The 20,944-nt window shown below is 40.1% G+C and overlaps 1 protein-coding gene and 3 pseudogenes across 1 annotated transcript; 2 read left to right on the top strand and 2 right to left on the bottom strand.

Moving 5' to 3' along the window:
- Nucleotides 1-1,976: 1,976 nt before the first annotated feature.
- Nucleotides 1,977-5,790, bottom strand: LOC107855089 (ATP synthase subunit alpha, chloroplastic). Its single transcript, XM_047413358.1, is given in 5 exon segments — nt 1,977-3,053; nt 3,836-3,972; nt 4,396-4,505; nt 5,548-5,601; nt 5,786-5,790. Coding segments are annotated over 5 exon segments (1,383 nt in total).
- Nucleotides 5,791-6,795: 1,005 nt separating this feature from the next.
- On the top strand, nt 6,796-8,424 carry LOC124899197 (annotated as a pseudogene).
- Nucleotides 8,425-11,134: 2,710 nt separating this feature from the next.
- On the top strand, nt 11,135-13,264 carry LOC124899194 (annotated as a pseudogene).
- Nucleotides 13,265-15,650: 2,386 nt separating this feature from the next.
- LOC107855090 lies at nt 15,651-19,491 on the bottom strand (annotated as a pseudogene).
- Nucleotides 19,492-20,944: the final 1,453 nt, after the last annotated feature.

Raw genomic sequence — 20,944 nt, 5'->3', positions numbered from 1 at the left:
AGGGAAGGCATCTGTGCAGGTAGAAAAAGGCATAGGTCAAGCTATGGGCACAAGGAAGTAAGGTATAGTAAGTTACTTCTTCATCTTTTGCTTGTCATTGGATTGGAAACCGCAGGCTATGCCTTCTTGCTTGTGTAGTTGGCCTTGCCTGCTTAGTGCGGAAGTGTGTAAAGTAGGCTCATTCTTTGGTTTATAAAGATCTTGTAGTAGCCGAAGGTAGTTCGCTTGTTAGATTGAATTGAATCTTATATAACAACACAACCGGGGCCTTATTAATTTAGAGACTTTATCAATAGTATAAATGGACCTCTCAAAGGTATAAGTAGACATTAGTCATGCTGGTTCGGGCGGTAAGGCCCTGGGTAAGCTCGGGTTAGCCTGTCAGGGTGAATGCAGGTAGTGGATGTAGCTTTTCTTCTGAAGCGTCTTAGTTCGTAGCTGCTGAAGTATAGCATTGAGGTGAGGAGCGTGCTAGCTAGGTGGAGTCTCCTTTCGGAACTACTTATTTTCCTTTCTTTCTTTGCTATCCCATCCACTGAACTGTCAGTATCGAGGCAAGTTCGGAATGTTGTCTAAGCGTAGACTAGTCTGTTCAGGCAGTCACAGGCTTGATAAAGCTAAAAATGGAACAACACTTCTCACTGATTACATCAGAAGCGAAATCCTCAACTTCAAATACAATGCGAGCTGGAACGGGGTTGCCTTAGCTACTGTGGTGTACATATGCCAGGAATTGCACCATAGCCCGAGTCGATTGAGGGCTAGATCTTGATTTAGAAAGGAGCTCTCAAGCTGAGGTGGAGAAGAAAGCTTACGATTCTATTGGTGTGAAGTGAGCTCTAACAATCACAACGGCTAAAGGAGCTTGCTTTGGTGACCCTACGAGGAACTTTTGCTCATTAAAGTCAGCTTCAAACTTTCAGTAACTACTTATCCCAAGTTAGGTGGGCTTAGATAAAAATATAGGCATCTTTTGTCTATATCAATCCTTCGATAAAGCACTCAAACCAACGAGTAAGGAAAGGAGGCCTTGAGTTGATATTTAAAAGAAGGAGTTCGTCCTGGTGTGCTACTTCCTTTCCTACCAATACTTTTTGAGTAGAAACTTCTCTTTGGTTTAATTCATATTCAACTTTCTCTAGCGGAATTAGACTTTCATTTCTATTTCTTCAAATCCAGCATGACATGTGTCAAGAATCAAAGAAAAGTTCGAAAATTGGCGAATTCAATGTTTCTATATCCCTCCGGGCAGGAAATCATATATTGAATAGAGGGTACTCCACCTCTGTAGAGGATAAAACACATTGAAATAAAGGAATTGGTGGATCTCTCCCATCAGACAGATCAACGGCACCAGGCATGGGATACACAGGCAGGAGAGCCGATTTGATCGAGCAGACCAAATGAGCAAAATTTTTTTAACGTGAAAGCCTTGTGCCAACTTGCGTACAAGATTTATATGTGGATTTGATACTATAGTCAAACCCTCTTCATAATTCCTTTCTTATAAGATATTGAAGGTCTATTGGCTTTCTTGCTTATGCGGTACTTCGAAGGCTAAGCCTCGTTTATGCACCGAGAAAGATCATCGGTCGGAAAGCTCTGTTATATACCAACGACGGCCCCTTCTCTTTACCTTTCCCATGCCCTACCTCATTCCTTTGCTGGCTTGAATTCCATCTCTTTTCTTCTTTGTTTGTGAGAGTTACTCATAGGACGACACACCCGTAGACCAAGACTTAAACAGATAGAATCGTACTACCGCTGTCGATGCCGGTGCTGCTTGCCGACAGCCCTTCGCTTACTTCTCTGGAGTCAACAATGCCGCTTTTTCCATCACGGAAACTGCTCACTGTGCCCGGGTCAAGGAGATTCGATTTGCTTGGTTGGGTTCTTTGCTTGCTTATTCCACTTCTTAATCATCCTTCATTTCACTAATTCGTATTAACATGGACCTAAGATGAATTAGATAGGTTTTACACTTTTCTCAAAGAAAGAGGAAATAGCAAAGAATTATTTGGCGTGTAGTGAACTGCCAGATAGATCAGTACAACTAGGGATGTCGTTGAAACTCGAGCAAAGGCTTCGAATTCTGCGAATTGCGCTAGTTAGAATTTTCATTTACTAGCTACTTGTTTTATGGCTTTTATTTGAGCTGCAGACCCCACTCTGGAAAGGGAGATACCCATATTAATAGCAGGTCTGATTCCAGAATTGAATAGGTTGGCGGATAAGAAGATTTGTTCATCAGTAATGGAAATTACATTAGTAGGAATATAAGCCGAAACATCTCCCGATTGAGTTTCAAATATTGGTACGGAGGTCATACTTCCTTCACCTAAACTCGAACTAAATTTAGCGGCTCTTTCCAAAAGGCGTGAATGCAAATAAAAAACATCTCCTGGATAAGCTTCACGACCGGGCGGTCTTCGTAATAGAAGAGACATTTGGCGATAAGCTTGCGCTTGTTTGGAGAGATCATCATAAATGATTAAAGTGTGTCATTCACGATACAAAAAATATTCAGCCAGAGCTGCTCCTGTATAAGGAGCAAGGTATTGTAATGTAGCAGGGGAATCCGCCGTTTTGGCTACCACAATAGTGTATTCCATCGCTTTCCTTTCCTGTAAAGTCGTTACTACCTGGGCCACAGAAGACGCTTTTTGCCCAATAGCTACATAAACATATAAATCATTTTGACCTTGTTGATTGAGAATGGTGTCTGTGGCTACTACTGTTTTACCGGTCTGTCTGTCCCCAATAATGAATTCTCACTGACCACGTCCTATAGCGATCATTGAATCAATAGTAATAAGCCTAGTTTGAAGAGGCTCATATACAGAACGACGTGAAATAATACCCAGGGTGGAAGATTCAATTAATCGAAATTCAGAATCTAAAATTTCACCTCTACCATCAATTGGTTTAGCCAGGGCATTTACAACACAACCTAAATAAGCCTCACTTACGGGTATCTGAGCAATTCTTCCCCTTGATTTCGAGCCGGAGTTTGCTTGTTTTAGTCCATACAAGGCCTTCCTGATGAGACTTTGCTATTCATTCCAGAAGTTACTATGCTTCGCACTCTCCTTGACAGAGATATTTCAACCTATCTGATCGTGACTTTGTTAACCCGCTTCGTCGCATGATAGAGAAAGGAAAAGCGACCCCATGCCCTACCTTTGCTTAGTAAGAAATTGGTGAAGGCATCGGGATTGGACTAAAACTATGCCATTCAAGAAGCGACTGATCGATGGAAAGCTTCAAACAACACCATTGGTAAATATCCTATAGTAGGGTCAGGGGCGTTAGCGAGAGCGTCTCTGAACCTGTTTTCCTCTTGTCTTTAGCTCAAGCAATTTCTCTCTCTTCGAGTAACTTACAATAAATCTTTGGTAATAGAAAATGAGTCCTTAAAATGATCTTAGCTCACACACGTTGGTGGGTGCTTGCTACTCCTCGATGGCTCTGATGCCCATCTAATGCCCTATTTCGAGGATCTCCGTTTGTTTAAATGAGCATTTGTCTTTACATAACATAGAGGGGATTTTTCTTTAATACCTTAAAAATGGTCCGAAGGTGGTGGAAGTGGTCGTTTAATGAATATCTATAGTCCACGATTAAAGTATACTACCAGTCGTCTAAGTACGGGTGGAATAACTCATTGTGGAGAGAGCAGAACGTGGCAGGGGTATTGGTGAGTCCAAAAGGCATAACCAGATCAAACACCCCCGGTCATTCTGGCAGCTTAAACTGAAAATAGGAAAAGATATGAGAATCAAAAGAAGTCTATACCTGCAGATGAAAGAGGAGTTTCTACGTGAACATTTCACACAGTGCTTTCTCCTCCAACAGTTAAGTAACTAGCACTGGTTATTCCAGAAAGAGCTCTTACTCTAACAGAACTAGGACCGTCAACTCCAATTGTAGTAGCGGGAATGTCAGAACCACTAGATATGGCATTAATAGCTTCTATTACATTGACGGTTGGAAATGGAGAGCATGCGCAGAATATAATAGCTTGAACCGCTTAGGCTCTTTGCACCTAAATAAATAGTAGACACGCAAAAAAATAAGACGTGAAACTTATAGAGTCGTATCCTTCTAAGACTTTCTTCTCCAACTCACTCAATCGATAGGTTGAGGCAATCAATTGGAAATCGACCAAAAGGACCTGTCAATCCTTAGAAGTCAAAGCATGCATCACATATCATCATGCATAGCTTATTAGCTGTAGTAGCTGCATAGGAAACATAAAACATATAGTACTTTTCTCCATTGTCATGCATCAAATGGTTGTCTCTCCTCTCTCAAAGTAGGCGAACTTCATGGAAGATCAAGAGAAGCGAGAACGGGAACTCCTAGAGCTGCTGGAGCGCCTAACCCGGCTGTTACCTCCTTCTACCGTCGCCCGCCTCTGATCAGCATTCCAATACTCTGAAGCACACATCAGATATGCAGAGTAGTAATTGGCATATCCATTCTCTCTCCACAATGGCAAGCTCCTGGTTCACACCTAGATCTGGCCGAAGAATAGCATAAGAAAGATCTCGACGGCTCTGGGAATATACCACTCCCGATACTCTTCCTTCGTCACCTCTATCTCTAAATCAACGGTTTGATATGATGAATTGAATATCATTACCAATGATTACAATTTCATCAATATATACTAAAATAAAAAACAGAATAGTTTCCACGTCGACGAGTAAAAAGGGACTGCCTGGGATTAAAGAAAACCAGCATCCACAGAAGCAATTTGGCAAACCCATTTTGGGACGCTTGTTTAAGTCCATAAAGGGACTGATTCAGGTGGAAAACTAAGTTCTCCCCCTGTGGAGAATATCCGTGAGGGAGATACATGTATACTTCCTTTTTTGGAACATGTTAAGGCTTTACGCTCTAACTCACCTTCACAACTCTAGGTGTCGTCGCGCCTAAGTTATCATTCTTTTTCCACTGTCTGATTGCAGTAGGGGGTCACGTAGGATGGTTAAGCCAGGAGAAGGACCGATACTTTGCTTAGCCAACACATCTTCACATTACCTTCCCTCCAAATATGTCTCAATTTATATCTCCAACCCCTTCTCATTAGCTCTCTGATTCTCAGGATAATATTGAAATATGGATCCTCAGGCCAGCCATTGTGCAGCTTCTATATAGAAACCAGGGAGTCCATCTCAACCTGAATGAGTCTACAACTCTCCTTCTAGAAGCTAGTAGTTTGGTTAAAAAGAGATAATCAGAAGAAAATGTTCGGGCAGGGATGCACAACAGGAACTTGCAAAGCCAACAGAAGAGAAAAGAAATATGTTCACCCTCGGCAATACGCACTTGATAATATCCCAAAAATCCTTTTTCATTGCTCTCAGCGCATCAATTCGAATAGTGTTGTTTAAAAATCTTAATCAGCTTTAAGGTAAAGATGAAATTCAAGCTCATAAGAAGCTCTTGTCACCAACTACATCGAAAAATAGAAGAAAATTTGAATTGGACGTAGATAGCCTTTTTCATCTTTTCTGATTTTGATAGGCATCCCACCCTCACCTCAAGATGAGAGGACTTCTTTGAGCCCTAAGATTTATTCCCTTCGCAAGTGACCTGAAAGCAGGGAAGGCACTTTAAGAAGGTGCCAGTTGACTTCTAGTTGTAGCGGATCTTACATCGGTTCTAGCACTTTCTCTTGATTCTATTTTTGAAAGATCTTTCCTTGCTCTGAGGAATGCCCGATTTAACCAGAATCATCTCGTTATCTTTTAGAGTCATCTCGAGATCTTTGGCTTACGCCATGTGCTCCAAACTTGAACTCAACTTCCTTTTTTCACCAACATTTGCTTCTCACTCAAGAAACTGGTGAAAGTCTTTTCCCTTTGCTGCAGCTTTCACAGTCCCACTCCTCCTCAGACCAGACTGGGCTGCATTGCCATACCTTCATACCTTCACCCCGATGTCCTATCTTAAGGTTCCCCCGAGCTACGTTATTAAAGAGGACTTTTGCTCATCGTCTGCGTCTTTAGTCAAAAGCTGTTTCTTTTATGATTCCTTCTCTCACTTCTTGAAGAATTTATTTTTCATTCAATAGAGTCTCTCCTATAAGAGAAGGAGCTTTCTTCACCCCTACGTACGATAGGCCCTTCTTCAATGAGTGCCCTTTCCCCAGCCTCTAATCGTCTTAGAAGAGAAGACTAAGCTCAGACAAATTATAGTTCGCCTCGGCCCCTCCTTAGTGACTTTGGTCAGGAAAGGGAATAGGGCAATAAATAGAGCTTCAGCTCAGAATTATACCTTCAGTAGATGGAACTTCAGACTTCTAGATAGGCCTGAGAAAGCCTAGACCAAAGGTGCCTAATAGCCTATCCAAACTCATCGGGTAGGGAATCCCATCCTCAGTGAAGCCAGTAAGCAAGCCCAAGTCCACATAAGAAGGCCCGCTGGATCTATCCAAATTCAAAGCCTATAGAGATGAAGGCCAAAGCATTGACTGAAGAGGGGGGCAAAGAGATATTAGCCTTTGACTTCTTCTCTGCCTACTGACTGCTACTCGGCTAGATGCTCCTATTTCTTATTCATAGATCGTAGATTAAGATGTTATTAGGTAAGGAAATTCAGTCCTTTCATTCCTTTCTGAGAATAGATCCCCAATAGCTCATAGATAAGGAATTCTTCCGCTACGACCCTTAGGCGAGCTAATCAGTCTTGCTTTGCCAAAAAATCCCTCTTCACTCCCCCTTTTTTAATAAATAAGCCTCGCAGGCCCCTCACTGACAAGGAAGGAAACAAAATAATCTCAATTTTATGACAAATCCGGTCTGATGGATTTTCTCCACTAACCACAAGGATATAGGGACTCTTTATTTCATCTTCGGTGCCACTGCTGAAGTGATGGGATCATGCTTCTCAGTACTGATTCGTATGGATTTAGCACGACTCAGCGATCAAATTCTTGGTTGGAATCATCAACTTTATAATCTTTTAATAACGGCTTATGCTTTTTTAATGATCTTTTTTATGGTTATGCCGGCGATGATAGGTGAATCTGGTAATTGGTCTGTTCCAATTCTGATAGGTGCGCCTGACATGGAATTTCCATGATTAAATAATATTTCATTCTAGTTGTTGCCTCCAAGTCTCTTGCTCCTATTAAGCTCAGCCTTAGTAGAAGTGGGTAGCGGCACTAGGTGGACGATCTATCCATCCTTAAGTGGTATTACCAGCCATTCTGGAGGAGCAGTTGATTTAGCAATTTCTAGTCTTCATCTATCTGGTGTTTCATCCATTTTAGGTTCTATTAATTTTATAACAACTATATTCAACATGCGTGGGCCTGGAATGACTATGCACAGATCATCTCTATTTGTGTGGTCCATTCTAGTAACAGCATTCCCACTTTTATTATCACTTTCGGTACTAGCAGGGGCAATTACTATGTTATTAACCAATCGAAACTTTAATACAACCTTTTCTGATCCCGCTGGAGGGGGAGACCCCATATTATACCAGCATCTCTTTTGTTTCTTCGGTCATCCAGAGGTGTATATTCCCATTCTGCCTGGATCTGATATCATAAGTCATATCGTTTTGACGTTTTTGGGAAAACGGATTTTTGGGTATCTAGGCATGGTTTATGCTATGATCAGTATAGGTGTTCTTGGATTTCTTGTTTGGGCTTATCATATGTTTACTGTGGGCTTAGACGTTGATACCCGTGACTACTTCACCGCAGCTACCATGATCATAGCTATCCCCACTGGAATCAAAATCTTTAGTTGGATCCCTACCATATGGGGGAGTTCGATACAATACAAAATACCCATGTTATTTGTTGTAGGTTTCATCATTTTATTCACCATAGGAGGACTCACTGGATAGTTCTGGCAATTCTAGGCTAGACATTGCTCTACATGATACTTATTATGTCATTGCACATTTCCATTATGTACTTTCTATGGGAGCCGTTTTTGCTTTATTTGTAGGATTTCACTATTGGGTAGGTAAAATCTTTGGTCGGACATACCCTGAAACTTTAGGTCAAATCCATTTTTGGATCACTTTTTTCGAGGTTAATATGATCTTTTTTCCTATGCATTTCTTAGGGCTTTTAGGTATGCCACGTCGCATTCCAGATTATCCAGATGCTTACGCTAGATGGAATGCCCTTAGCAGTTTTGGCTCTTATATATCCATAGTTGGGATTTGTCGTTTCTTCGTGGTCGTAACAATCACTTCAAGCAGTGGAAAGAACAAAAGATGTGCTCCAAGTCCTTAGGCTGTTGAACAAAATCTAACTACACCGGAATGTATGGTACAAAGTCCTCCAGCCTTTCATACATTTGGAGAACTTCCAGCTATCAAGGAGACGAAAAGCTATGTGAAGTAAAAGAAGAAAGGGTCGCCGATTGCTACTAAGAACCTAACAGAACTTTTCCAAATGTGGGAAACCACTCGTGTAGGTCAGGGGTAAAAAAGCCCAAATAAGTGATTTTAGCCCTTATAAAAAGAAAATAGATTCTTGAACCCCTTTCACGCTCATGTCACATCGAGGTACTATAGAAAAAAAGAGAAAAATCCGATCCAATTTATCATAATTGATTAGTTAATATATTTTGGTTAACCGTATTCTGAAACACAAAAAAAAAAAATCATTGGCTTATCTTTCTATCGAGCCATGAAAAAGATTCAACAAAAGACAAAGAAATCCACTACCCCTTTTACGTCAAGGAATATGTGGATTAACTCCCAATATAACAGTATAAGCAAGACGTGTAGGTGGATTGACTCATCAAGTTCCCATTGAAATAAGATCCACACAAGGAAAAACACTTGCCATTTGTTGGTTATTAGCGGCATCCCGAAAATATTCGGGTCGAAATATGGCTTTCAAATTGAGTTCCAAATTAGTGGATGCTGCCAAAGGGAGTGATGATGCCATACACAAAAAGGAAGGGACTCATAGAATGGCAGAGGGAAATAGAGCTTTTGCATATTTTCGTTAATCCATGAACAGGATCTATACATCTCGATTGGAAAAGAATCAAGAGAAAAAGAAAGAATCAGAATTGATCGATAGATTTCTCGAAACAAACGAAAAGGAAACGAAAGATGAAACATAAATCATGGACCAACTAAGCCCTCTCGGGGGCTTTCTTAAAGAGGAACCTCATGTAAATACCATGGAATAAGGTTTGATCCTATTCATGGAGATTCCATAACTATTACAAAAATGGAAAGTTCGACACAATTGGGATTTTTTTTAATTGGAAGCAGTTACTAATTCATGATCTGGCATGTACATAATGAAAACTTCATTCTCGATTCTACGAGAATTTTGATGAAAGCCTTTCATTTGCTTCTCTTTGATGGAAGTTTGATTTTCCTAGAATGTATCCTAATTTTGGGCCTAATTCTTCTGATGATGATCGATTCAACCTCTGATAAAAAAGAAATACCTTGTTTATGTTTTATCTCTTCAACAAGTTTAGTAATGAGCATAACGGCCCTATTGTTTCGATGGAGAGAAGAACCTATGATTAACTTTTCAGGAAATTTCCAATTTCAATGAAATCTTTCAATTTCTTATTTTACTATGTTCAACTCTATGTATTCCTCTATCCGTAGAGTACATTGAATGTACAGAAATGGCTATAACAGAGTTTCTCTTATTCGTATTAACTACTACTCTAGGGGATTCTAATAGACTAGAAGTCCTTTCGGCCCCTTGTGACTGTGAATTGAATGAATAAATGGATGAAATCAAGAGTAATTCAACTAATAGTTCTAACCAAGAACAAGAAATGGGAGAATGAAAGTCGTTTGGGTTCACAAAGACTCTGTGGCTAAAAAGTCAAAAAGATATATCGAAGTAGTTCTGATGATTCAATAATCTTATTACTTCAATCCGAAGTTCTTAGTTACTTCGACTGGATGAGTCATAGAGAGGGAATAATTAAGTCATAATTCATTTGTTGATTGTATCATTAACCATTTCCTTTTTTTGGTACGAGGAACGTCATCATGAATCCACTGATTTTTGCTGCTTCCCTTATTGCTTCTGGATTGGCCGTAGGGCTTGATTCTATTAGACCTGGAGTTGGTCAAGGGACTACCGTGGGTCAAGCTATAGAGAGTATCGCGAGACAGCCTGAGGCAGAGGGAAAAATATGAGGTACGCTATTACTTAGTCTAGCTTTTATGGAAACTTTAATAATTTATGGACTGGTTGTAGTATTAGCACTTTTATTTGCAAATTCTTTTGTTTAATCTTAGCTTAGATATATGAAAAAGAAATATATGTTTCATATTTTATTGCCTTCGACTTTTCGTTTGCTTTTTCAAATTCTATCAAGATCTCCCTCCTCCAATTCTTTATTCTTTGAGAAAAGAACCTACAGGAAGGGCCAATTTACGGATGAGGAATTAGCACAATGACTCTCTTTCACCCTTCCCATTCATAGACCAAGGGAAAAAGTGTTAGTGTTCAAATAACCAATAAAATGGCTAGTTCATTAGTTCATAATTTATAACTAACTCGAATATTTTTGATTTTTTTACTCAATTTCAGAAAAAAATAAAAGAATAAATAAAAAGAGGGGCGAAGTGCTACAAAAAGAACTCTGTTCGATTTTTTAGTCTATCTATAAGAGGAGATCATATGAAAAACGTAACCGATTCTTTCGTTTCTTTGGGCCACTGTCCATCTGCCGGGAGTTTCGGGTTTAATACCGATATTTTAGCAATAAATCCAATAAATCTAAGTGTAGTGCTTGGTGTATTGATTTTTTTGGGAAAGGGAGTGTGTCCAAGTTGTTTATTTCAAGAATAGGCTGGACCAACCAGCTGTACCCTTTTCCGTTATAAGTACGAAAGAGAGGTGCATGATCTCGCGAATTGCTTCTGTATAAATTCTATGTAAGAACCATAGCATTTCTCGATTCATTGGTAAATCAATTTTGATTTTCTATTAACCAATAATGTGGAACTATTAACATGGTTAAAAAAACTGTTTGAAGTCTAGACGCAGCATGGTACTCTTTTTACCACTATGTTAATATAGAGGTGGTTTCAAAATAAATATTTAATCGATATAGGATACTCATATTGAGAAAATGATTTTCACCGCTTATTGTAAATTGTAAAAATGGGGATTTTACCCCCTTTATCTAATGCTGAATCGACGACCTATTCTAAGTAAGAAGGGATTTTTGGATTTGAAAAAAAAAAAAAAGAAACAACTTTGCTAACAATTACATATTTTTTATTTTGTCAGAAGAGTCCTCCAAATATTTTGGTATTACATTAGTTTTGATATCTTTTTGGAATATGAACAAAGAAGAGAAGATAGGCTCATTACATTCATAAAAAAATATATGAGAATCAAAACGTTGGGTGTGAAGTTGATCAAAGAAGGTTGGGTGTGAATGTCCCTTCGAAGTCTCGCACGCTCTATACTTTTCGCCAGCTTTACCTCTAGTAAAATATTAGCTCATACCCTCACTCTGTTTCTAGGGATTCCTGGGGCATGAGTTAAGCATATAGTTGATTTCTCTTTCTTTCGATTGAGCGTCGTTTTGGAGTCTCTCTCTATAGGCGTGCAAAACAATAAAGCCACTGCTCTTCGGGGTGATGAGGTGGACAATCCCTTACTCCAGCTTCAAAGGAGCATCTTTGTATGAATCAATACTAACTCCTCAGTCAGTTGACCCTCTATTTTGGAGATTAGAGCAGAAGAACTCTGTAAGGGCGGAGAGGTGGCCCTTGGGACACTTGACTCATTGGAGAGGGGTTTCGCCTCAAATCCAAATGATTTCTCTTCTTCTCTTAAGATATTTCTAGTTAGGACTTGATCGAGGGATCAATTGACTCCAAAACATAAAGTAACAAGACCATAACCCCGTGCCCCTAGCCTTAAAGGATCCCAACTCATCATCCTCATCTCGAACTTATTTGTGGTTTTCTGAGTGAACTAGAAAGTTCTTTTTATAGTTATCGAAACTTGAGTTATCTGAATAATGGATTTAGGGGTGAAGATCCCTACTATAATGCTTACATGTATAATACTCAATATAGTTGGAATAATCACATTAATAGTTGCATTGATAATTATCTTCAGTCTCAAATCTGTATAGATACTTCCATATAAGTGGTAGTGAGAATTACAGTGACAGTTACATTTATAGGGCCGTTTATGGTGGTGAAATTCAAAATAGTAGTGAAAACGAGGGTTCCAGTATACAAACTTGCACAAAGGGCAGTGATTTAACTATAAGAGAAAGTTCTAAGGGCAGTGATTTAACTATAAGAGAAATTTCTAATGATCTCGAGGTAACGTAAAAATACAGGCAAATGTGGGTTCATTGCAAGAATTGTTATGGATTAAATTAGAAGAAATTTTTGAAATCAAAAATGAATATTTGTGAACAATGTGGATATCATTTGAAAATGAGTAGTTAGGATAGAATTGAACTTTTGATCAATCCGGGTACTTGGGATCCTATGGATGAAGACATGGTCTCTCTGGATCCCATTGAATTTCATTTGGAGGAGGAGCCTTATAAAGATCGTATTGATTCTTATCAGAGAAAGATAGGATTAACTAAGGTTGTTCAAATAGGCATAGGCCAACTAAACGGCATTCCCGTAGCAATTGGGGTTATGGATTTTCAGTTATGGGGGGTAGTATGGGATCTGTAGTCAGAGAGAAAATTACCTGTTTGACTGAACACGCTGCCAATCAAATTTGACCTCTTATTATAGTGTGTACTTCTGGGGGGCGCGCATGCAGGAAGGAAATTTGAGCTTGATCCAAATGGCTAAAATATCGTCTGCTTTATATGATTATCAATTAAATCCAAAATTATTTTATGTATCAATCCTTACATCTCCGACAACTGGTGGAGTGACAGCTAGTTTTGGTATGTTGGGGGATATCATTATTGCCGAACCCAATGCCTACATTGCATTTGCAGGTAAAAGAGTAATTGAACAAACATTGAATAAAAGAGTACCCGAAGGTTCACAAGTAGCTGAATACTTATTCCAGAAGGGTTTATTCGACCTAATTGTACCACGTAATCTTTTAAAAAGCGTTCTGAGTGAGTTATTTAAGCTCCACGCCTTTTTTCCTTTGAATCAAAAGTCAAGCAAAATCAAGTAGAGCACTAAGGCCATTATTTTATTTTATTTGTGTTTGTAGCAAAAAAGTAGTTAGTTTATCGGAATCAAAGTAAATAAGATAAAGTAAATCAGATAATAATGGCCCTTTCTTTGGTGATAGAAGATCTAATTGTAGAAAGAATCAAAACTAAAGTTGAGGATAACTCTTTTTTGACCGATATTCCTGATTACGAATCAAGAAGCCTTTATCACCAAGATTGAGTTCTTCTTTCGTGAAATTAGGAAAATAAAATGAATTTCTTCTTGTCTTAGGTATATAATTTGAAATTAAAATATAGATAATAGAGTTTTGTATCTTTCTCTATCTCCCTAAAAACCATAAGACAGTAGACTTAACAAAAGCAGGGAATATGGAAACTAATTCATTCCGTCTAATTGCTAAAATGCCCTTCAACAACAAGATTCAATAGCATCCTTTCTTCCTATTCTGGAAAAACTAGCTGCTGACTCAACCTCCCCTCGGGTCTACGCACTCTTTGTCTTTGTTTTTAGCATCGGCGATTGAAAGAGAGTAGGAGCCCATTCTATCTATCTCAGAAAGAAAGTCTCAACCCTTTGGTACGAAAGTAGGCCCTAGATTCTCAATAAGTCATTCAATGAACTAACTATACTTAAGATGTGAGCTATACCTATTCCTTCTTTTCTTATCTATTCCCTTTCGGGCTAGATCGGATAAAGAAAGGAGCTAAAGAATGAAATATTCATAAAAGTAGTCCTTACATCCCTCCACAAGCATAAGTAGAGTCTCTAACTTCAATAGCCAGTCTTGTACTAATAGATTGCACAGTGCCCATTCCTCTAAGATCTATTGACTGAGTAGTCTCCAACTTCCGTATTCTCCTTCCTGGACTTCCCTTCCATTCAGCTCTCTAACTAAAGGAATGAATCTCCTTCTAGTCCTTAAGCAGAGGAAAAAGGCATAGCTTCATTGAATCCTAGGGGAATATGATTTCCTCCCCCACTAGTATAGTACAGGTACACTATTTGAATTTGATTAATAGGCCCTATCCCTAGTTCAAGGACTAAGTGATTTACATATCTACCTTTCTACCTTTAGCACCTAAGCGAGTGCTAATGCTAATACCAACCTTTTTAAAATGGAAGTGTAGGCGTGTAGGCTCTCCAACATTTAAGAATGTCGTGATTAAGATAGCTGCCTTTTGCAAGTCAGTCTTTGGGTACTACCTGTCTTTATCAACTAAGTTGATATAGGACCACCCTTTCTAAGCCCATTTCTACAGAACTCTTGGGACTAAGATTCCGTACCTAGTATAGTCAATCAGAGGCTTAGACTATGTATGGATGTAGCTTACCCGAGATAGGTAGAGGAAGAGGAGTCAAGAACTTGCTTGGCATAAGACTTCTGCGGTAATCCCATGTCTTCAGGCAAGGTAGCGTTAGCTATCCTAGGTTGTGAACTGGGTCCGATAAGTGCTATTCTCAGATCATAGTTCTATTCAATGGCTGATTTATTACTTTTTCACCTGAGTTTAGGCTGTTGTGTGAGTCCCAGAGAACAAACTCAGGCATTTTATACCCCTTTAGAAACTGATGAAATCGGTCGATCCAATCAGGGTATGGTTTCCTAGACGGCGGCCTCATTAAGGGCCTGACGTCAATTCCAAGCTGCTGTAGTGCCTCGGCTATGTAATTTCTTTTCAGATCCGATGGTGCCTGTAGAACTGTTGTGGCGGGGAATGCCCCTTGTTGTGATGCTTGCTGCTCACCGGAGTTCGCGAGTGCACTAGAAGAAGGAAAAGAGCGAAGTGCCTGAGGAATTGGCTTTCCATGTATCCATTCCTTAGGGATAAGATGAACCTATAACCTACAAGTACTAACTAGTTATTAGGCTCACACTTCGACGAGCTACGTTCTTTTTCTAACTAATTACTTTCAAGTAGAGTACTGGACATAGAAAGACTTTACTTAATAGAGTAAGGTAAGGAGTAGTTAGGGTAGGTGAAATCAGTCACGATTCCCATCCTTACTGGGAATATCTATCTTCCCTTTATCAGTCTTTTACTTCTTTCCTAGGTAGCAAGAAAAGGGTAGCCATTAGCTCATCCGTAGCTTGCCCTTAATTAGTAAGTAAGCCTTCGGTTATCGTGGTTATTTTCTTCTCTATAATGTCAGTTCAATGTCAATGATGGTGAAGGAAAGATGATCTGATAAGATAAGTGTTGATTAGGATGATTTTTGAATGTGCTCTGCGCTCTCTTTAATAAAGGCAATGAACAAAGATTTCTTCTTATTTACAGCACTAGAGTCGAGTCGACTTTGATTTACTTTCTTTTTATCTGGTCCAAATAATAGGATCTCTTGCATTGCGGTAAAGCATATTCCGACGTATGGTAAAGTAACCATTCACACTAACTTCACAGGAATAAGCAGATCAAAGGAAAAACTATAAAAAAATGAAGCAAAATGCAAAATATACAAATACGTCATACTTAAATACGTATAATCAACACACAGTAGCCGGGAAATTGGAAAAGCAAGGGCGCTTTGACATCATAATCTTTTTTGATTGCATTTTTTCACCGAGATTGGACCATGTCTCCCGAACAATCTCAATACATATGGCGCAAGACGATTCCACATATCGAGGTCGAAATGGGATTAGGTGTTTTCACGTCTTACCATAGTGCCCGATTTGTCTTAATTTCCAATTGATGAACAAGAAGGAAAATGGAACAATTGGATTTTGGACTCTCCCCCAGCTTTGTGTCCTTTGGACCCTTCGCCCGCCCGCCACCAGTGGGAGCAAGCTAGCCCCCTATGTTGGAAAGTTGGGGGAAGAGTGCATTTCTATCACGAAAGATTCAATCCAGCCACAGATTCCCCTATGGCTACCTTGTTTTGACTTCACCCCAGTCGAAGACCCCACCGTGGTATGCGCCAATAAGATCACCAAAGGCCTTTGTGGAACTAGTGTGCCACAGAAGTCATGGGTGATCATTGGTCCGGTGCTTCGGGCAAAACCGATTCCCAGGGTGTGACAGGTGGTGTGTACAAGGCCCAGGTACATATTCACCGTGGTATGCTGATCCGCGATTACTAACGATTCCAACTTCATGTTCTTGAGTTGCAGATAACAATCCAAACTGAGGAAATCTTTTCGGATTCGCTCCGCCTTACAGCCTTGCTTCCTATTGTAATTGCCATTGTAGAACGTGTGTGGCCCATCCCATAAGGGCCATGCAAACTTGGCGTCATCCCCACCTTCCTCCAGTATATCACTGGTAGTCTTTCGTGAGTGCGACATGGACCTTTCTGTTTGTTTTGGAACCGTTTGTTTAGGCGGGGCGTACTAAGCGCACTACGTACCACACCACCAGATGGCTCGCCTGAATGCCGGGTCTTTTTCTGCCATCAACTTAAAATCATCGTCACTTACAAGATAAGGCCAAAAATTTCAACTTTACTAAAAAAGCGAGAAAGGCCCTTTCAATCGTCATTAGTCAAGCGCGCTAGCTGCAACCAATAGAGAGCGCTAACTAGAAATAGAAAGTGTTTTGAAAGGCGCGACTACCTTCTTATTGACAGCACAGCTAGGTGCTGGCACTCAATTAGTAGCGCTGGCACATCACTCGGCTCCTCGGCTCACTTCGGTTGCAAAGACTTTCTCCTTAGGCGCATGTCTCAGTAACACAAAATGAGGGTTTCACTCGTTATAGGACTTAACCAAACATCTCACGACATGAGCTGATGACAGCCATGCAGTACCTATATGAAAGTCAGTATCATCTCGTTAAGGACAGGTTTTCTTGTTCATATGTCAAGGGCTGGTAAGGTTTTGCGCGTTGTATCGAATTAAACCACATGCTCTACCGCTTGTGCAGGCCTCCGTCAATTCCTTTGAGTTTTGGTCTTACGACCGTACTCCCCAGGCAGAGTTTTTCACGCGTTAGCTGGGCCCCTGATCCACGTAGACCAAGGGCGAACACTCATCGTTTACGACATGGACTACTAGGGTATCTAATCCTGTTTGCTCCCCATGCTTTCGCACCTCAACATTGGTAGGGACCTAGAGAGCTGCCTTTGCTTTTGGTGTTCCTTCATAGATCTTCGGATTTCACCCCTTCACATGAAATTTCACTCTCCTCTGTCTCACTCAAGTGAATTGGTTTCAAGAGCATTCCGCTAGTTTTTGGTGGCTTTCATTTTCAACCTGATTCACCACCTACGTGCCCTTTACGCCCAGTCATTCTGAAGAATACTTGCCCTCCCCCCCGAACTTACTATGGCTGCTGGCACAGAGTTAGCCGAGGCTTCTTCCTCGAGTCCGGTCATGATCGCACACTCAACGAAAGAGCTTTACAAGCGGCATTGCCTTTCTTCTCTCATGTGATATTGCTGGATTGGGCTTTCGCCCATTGTCTAAGATTCTCTACTACTGCCCCTCGTGGGAGTCCAAGCCGTGTCACAGTATGGATGATCATCCGAAAAGACCAGCTAAGCATCATTGGCTTGTTCAGCCTTTACCTAACCAACTACCTAATACTATGCAGGCTCATCAAACAGTGTTTTTTAGCTTTTTTCAGGATTTGGCCCAAACTGTTTGGTAGATTCCCACGCATTACGCACCCGTTCGCCACTTTGTTCTCATATTTTCTCACCTCCTGGGCAAGACAAACTACCTTTAGCTAGGAGCCTCTTTTCCTTCTGCCCAGCTCCCCGAAAATAATGTTCGACTTGCATATGTTAAGAATATAGCTAGCGTTCCTTCTGAGCCAGGATCAAACTCTTCTTTTGACTATGATTGGGCCCTGCAGTGGTAGAACCTGGTGAACCGGGCATACTATTTCCCAACCTTCTGTGAACTTTTCTTCTCTTATGCTTTTTGCTACTTTCTTTTTGATAGTATTGGTCTTGTTTAGAGTATCAGTCTAGCCACTCAACTAATCCACTCATGGAGTTCGTTTAGTATAGTAGTAGTCTGGTAGTTAAGACTTCGCCCCTTGTTCTTCAGTAAAGCCGAGCCCAATTAAATTATTGATTACGCCAAACATAGCTTTAGTGGCTCGTACTAGATAGGGCGGCATAATAGAAGTCTCACTACTAGCTTTTAGTCTTAAGCAGGCAGCGGTGGTCAGGAATGAATGTTATACTAAACTATCTGCTATTTCATTAGGACAACACTTGCTTAGTCTTTTTCTAGCTTGATTGCAAAGCATGGTTTAGAAAGATCAACTGAAAAATGGTATATATTAACACTCAAACCTATTCCTTTATGGCTGGCCCCAGTGCTTAACGTCAGGTTCCCTCCACGTACATATGAAAAGTAAGCCAGTCGTATTAGCTCATCAACTCGCCTTAATGCACCTTCACTAGATAAGTGCGGACTTGCGTATGGTATCACTTTCCTAACAGCTGCCAAAATCGGAAGCTTCAATGTTGACAGGCTTATTATCTCTTTTCTTATCTTGAAAAAAGGGAAAATAAGAGAGGGAACACTCCTCGGGCAGTCGCTAACCCTTGCGCCTTCCCTTCTTCTTACACTATTTCTTTGTAAATGCTCCCCTTTGCTCTTTGTCGTGCTACTTCTGCTAGCAACCGGCTTTGGATTATCCTTAAGGCACCGTGTTGAGTAGGGATTTGAATAGAAACTCTATTTTAGGGCTCAATGTTGCTGGACTCTACTCTTCTCCCTGGGCTTGCTCCGCTCTATGCCCAAAGCTTCAAATCAATCATTTGAGACTTCTGGTCTTATGTCATCCACACAGGCCTTGAATGATTTTTCTTATAGTAAAGTCGAGTTATGGCATCGTAGATTAGGGCATCTTCATGTGTCAAAGATGCGAGTCTTAGTTCCTAGTTTATCTGAATCAGGTGTATCTGAGTTGCATTCTTATGTATGTAAGAGGGCTAAGCATATTTTAAAGTAATATTCCTATAGTGAGAGTCATTGTAGTGTACTATTTGAGTTAGTTCACTCTGATGTACGGGGGTTTGCCCCTACTCTTTCTTTATCGGGTTATAATGATTTTGTGACTTTTTTGGATTCTTTCTCTCGTCTTACTACTGTTTATCAACAAATATCGTTGGATGAGGCTAGTTTTATCCTTCTTTTGAGATGAATCTTCAAAAGTCTTTATGGTTTAAAGCAGTGTTAACCTAGGTTTACTTGATTAATAGGGATGCTTTCTGTGGTATTGAAAGGGACCTGTACAAGTGTGAAATCCTAATGCTAAAAACTTTATTCTTCTACCTAATTTCTAAATGTATCGAAGTCTTGGGTAGTAAAGAAAAGTAGGATGCTATATTTCCAGGATTGGGATTCGTAAATACGTTAATAGATTCTTGATCTATATCTTCCATTTTTGGGTGTGTGCTATGTCTATGTAACCGGGACCTCTCATGAGAAATTGGATCCTAGAGCTGTGAGATATGTCTTCACTGGTTATCCGACATCACAAAATACTTTGATCCCATTACAAAAAGAAAGTATGTCTCTATGGATGTTACTTGATTTTCAAATCAACCCGATTTTCATGACCCAACTAAGAAAACCTTAAGTCATCAACAAGAAGAACCTGAGTCAAGTGATCAGCCGTCTTTTATCATCCCTATGTCGTCTATCTATAGAGAAAACAATGCTACTACTCCTCCAGGGGAAGATGCGGTCAAGACCAATTAGTGGAAGACATACTGACCTGATGAGGTAAGAGAGGACTAGTTGTCCCTTATGTTCCTCTTGTTAACAGCGAGGATCTTTCCCTTGAATTGGGAAATGTTAATATGCCTCAAGATGAAGAGAGTGAAACTAACCCTGAAACTTCTGATCTTGATCTTACAATTGCAGTCAGGAAAGGGGAAAAAGAGCCTGTACCTAACTCCCTTTGAACTACTATATATCCTATCCAAAATTGTCATCCTCCTACTAGGCCTTTATATCCACTTGTAATTCGGTATCCATACCAAAGATTAGAAAGGAAGCCTTGTGTGCCCCTTACTGGAAGAGGGAGATGATGGAGGAGATGAGTGCACTTGAGAAGAATGAGACATGGGAAATTATTGATTTACCTCCTGGAAAGAAGATTGTGGAATCTAAATGTAAATGGGTATACACAGTGAAATTCCAGCCAAGTAGGGAGATTGAGAGATATAAAGCAAGGTTAGTGGAAAGAGGATTCACACAAACCAAAGGAATAGACTATGGCGATAAGAGCCAGTGCTTCCTCTCGAACATAGGAGGGAGGAGGGTCAAAAAAAAGTTAGGATATGGCAAAAGCATCTTTTTGGATCGAATGGGATTTTGTGAGAAATGGCAGAATTTGATACATGGATTTTTATGTAATAAAGACTTTGGAGTGCTTGTGGATGGTGTGCCACATGGGTACTTTCCAACTTCTTGAGGGCTGCGACAATGGTCCTAAACCTAGCCTGTTGATTTTTGCGGAAGAAGTGATAATGGTATCATTGAAAATGATAACATCTTACCATGCTACGAGATCGTGCCCAGCACTCTCCTACTTTCTCTTTGATAACGATGTTCTAATATTACATAATAGCAATAAAAAGAATCTTAAGAAGCAGAAAATCTTTCTAGAAAGAAGTAAGAAGCTGATTGTAATATTGTAATGGCCAAAAGGTCAATTTCGATAAGAGCCAGTGCTTCCTCTCGAATAGAGCTCCTCGCAGAAATTCCAGATCATTGAAGAGGAATAAAAAATGCCTCTCAAGTATGTCCCGAAAGAGAAGTGTTTCTTTATGGTTATGTAATCGCTTTAATTGAAAAGCAAGTCGATAATGCCATAAGTCAAACGGGCGG

Source organism: Capsicum annuum, chromosome 6 (genome assembly GCF_002878395.1).
Source record: "Capsicum annuum cultivar UCD-10X-F1 chromosome 6, UCD10Xv1.1, whole genome shotgun sequence".
Taxonomy (NCBI): Eukaryota; Viridiplantae; Streptophyta; class Magnoliopsida; order Solanales; family Solanaceae; genus Capsicum; species Capsicum annuum.
The sequence above is the reverse complement of the archived record's forward strand: the minus strand, read 5'-3'. Positions and strand labels throughout refer to the sequence as shown.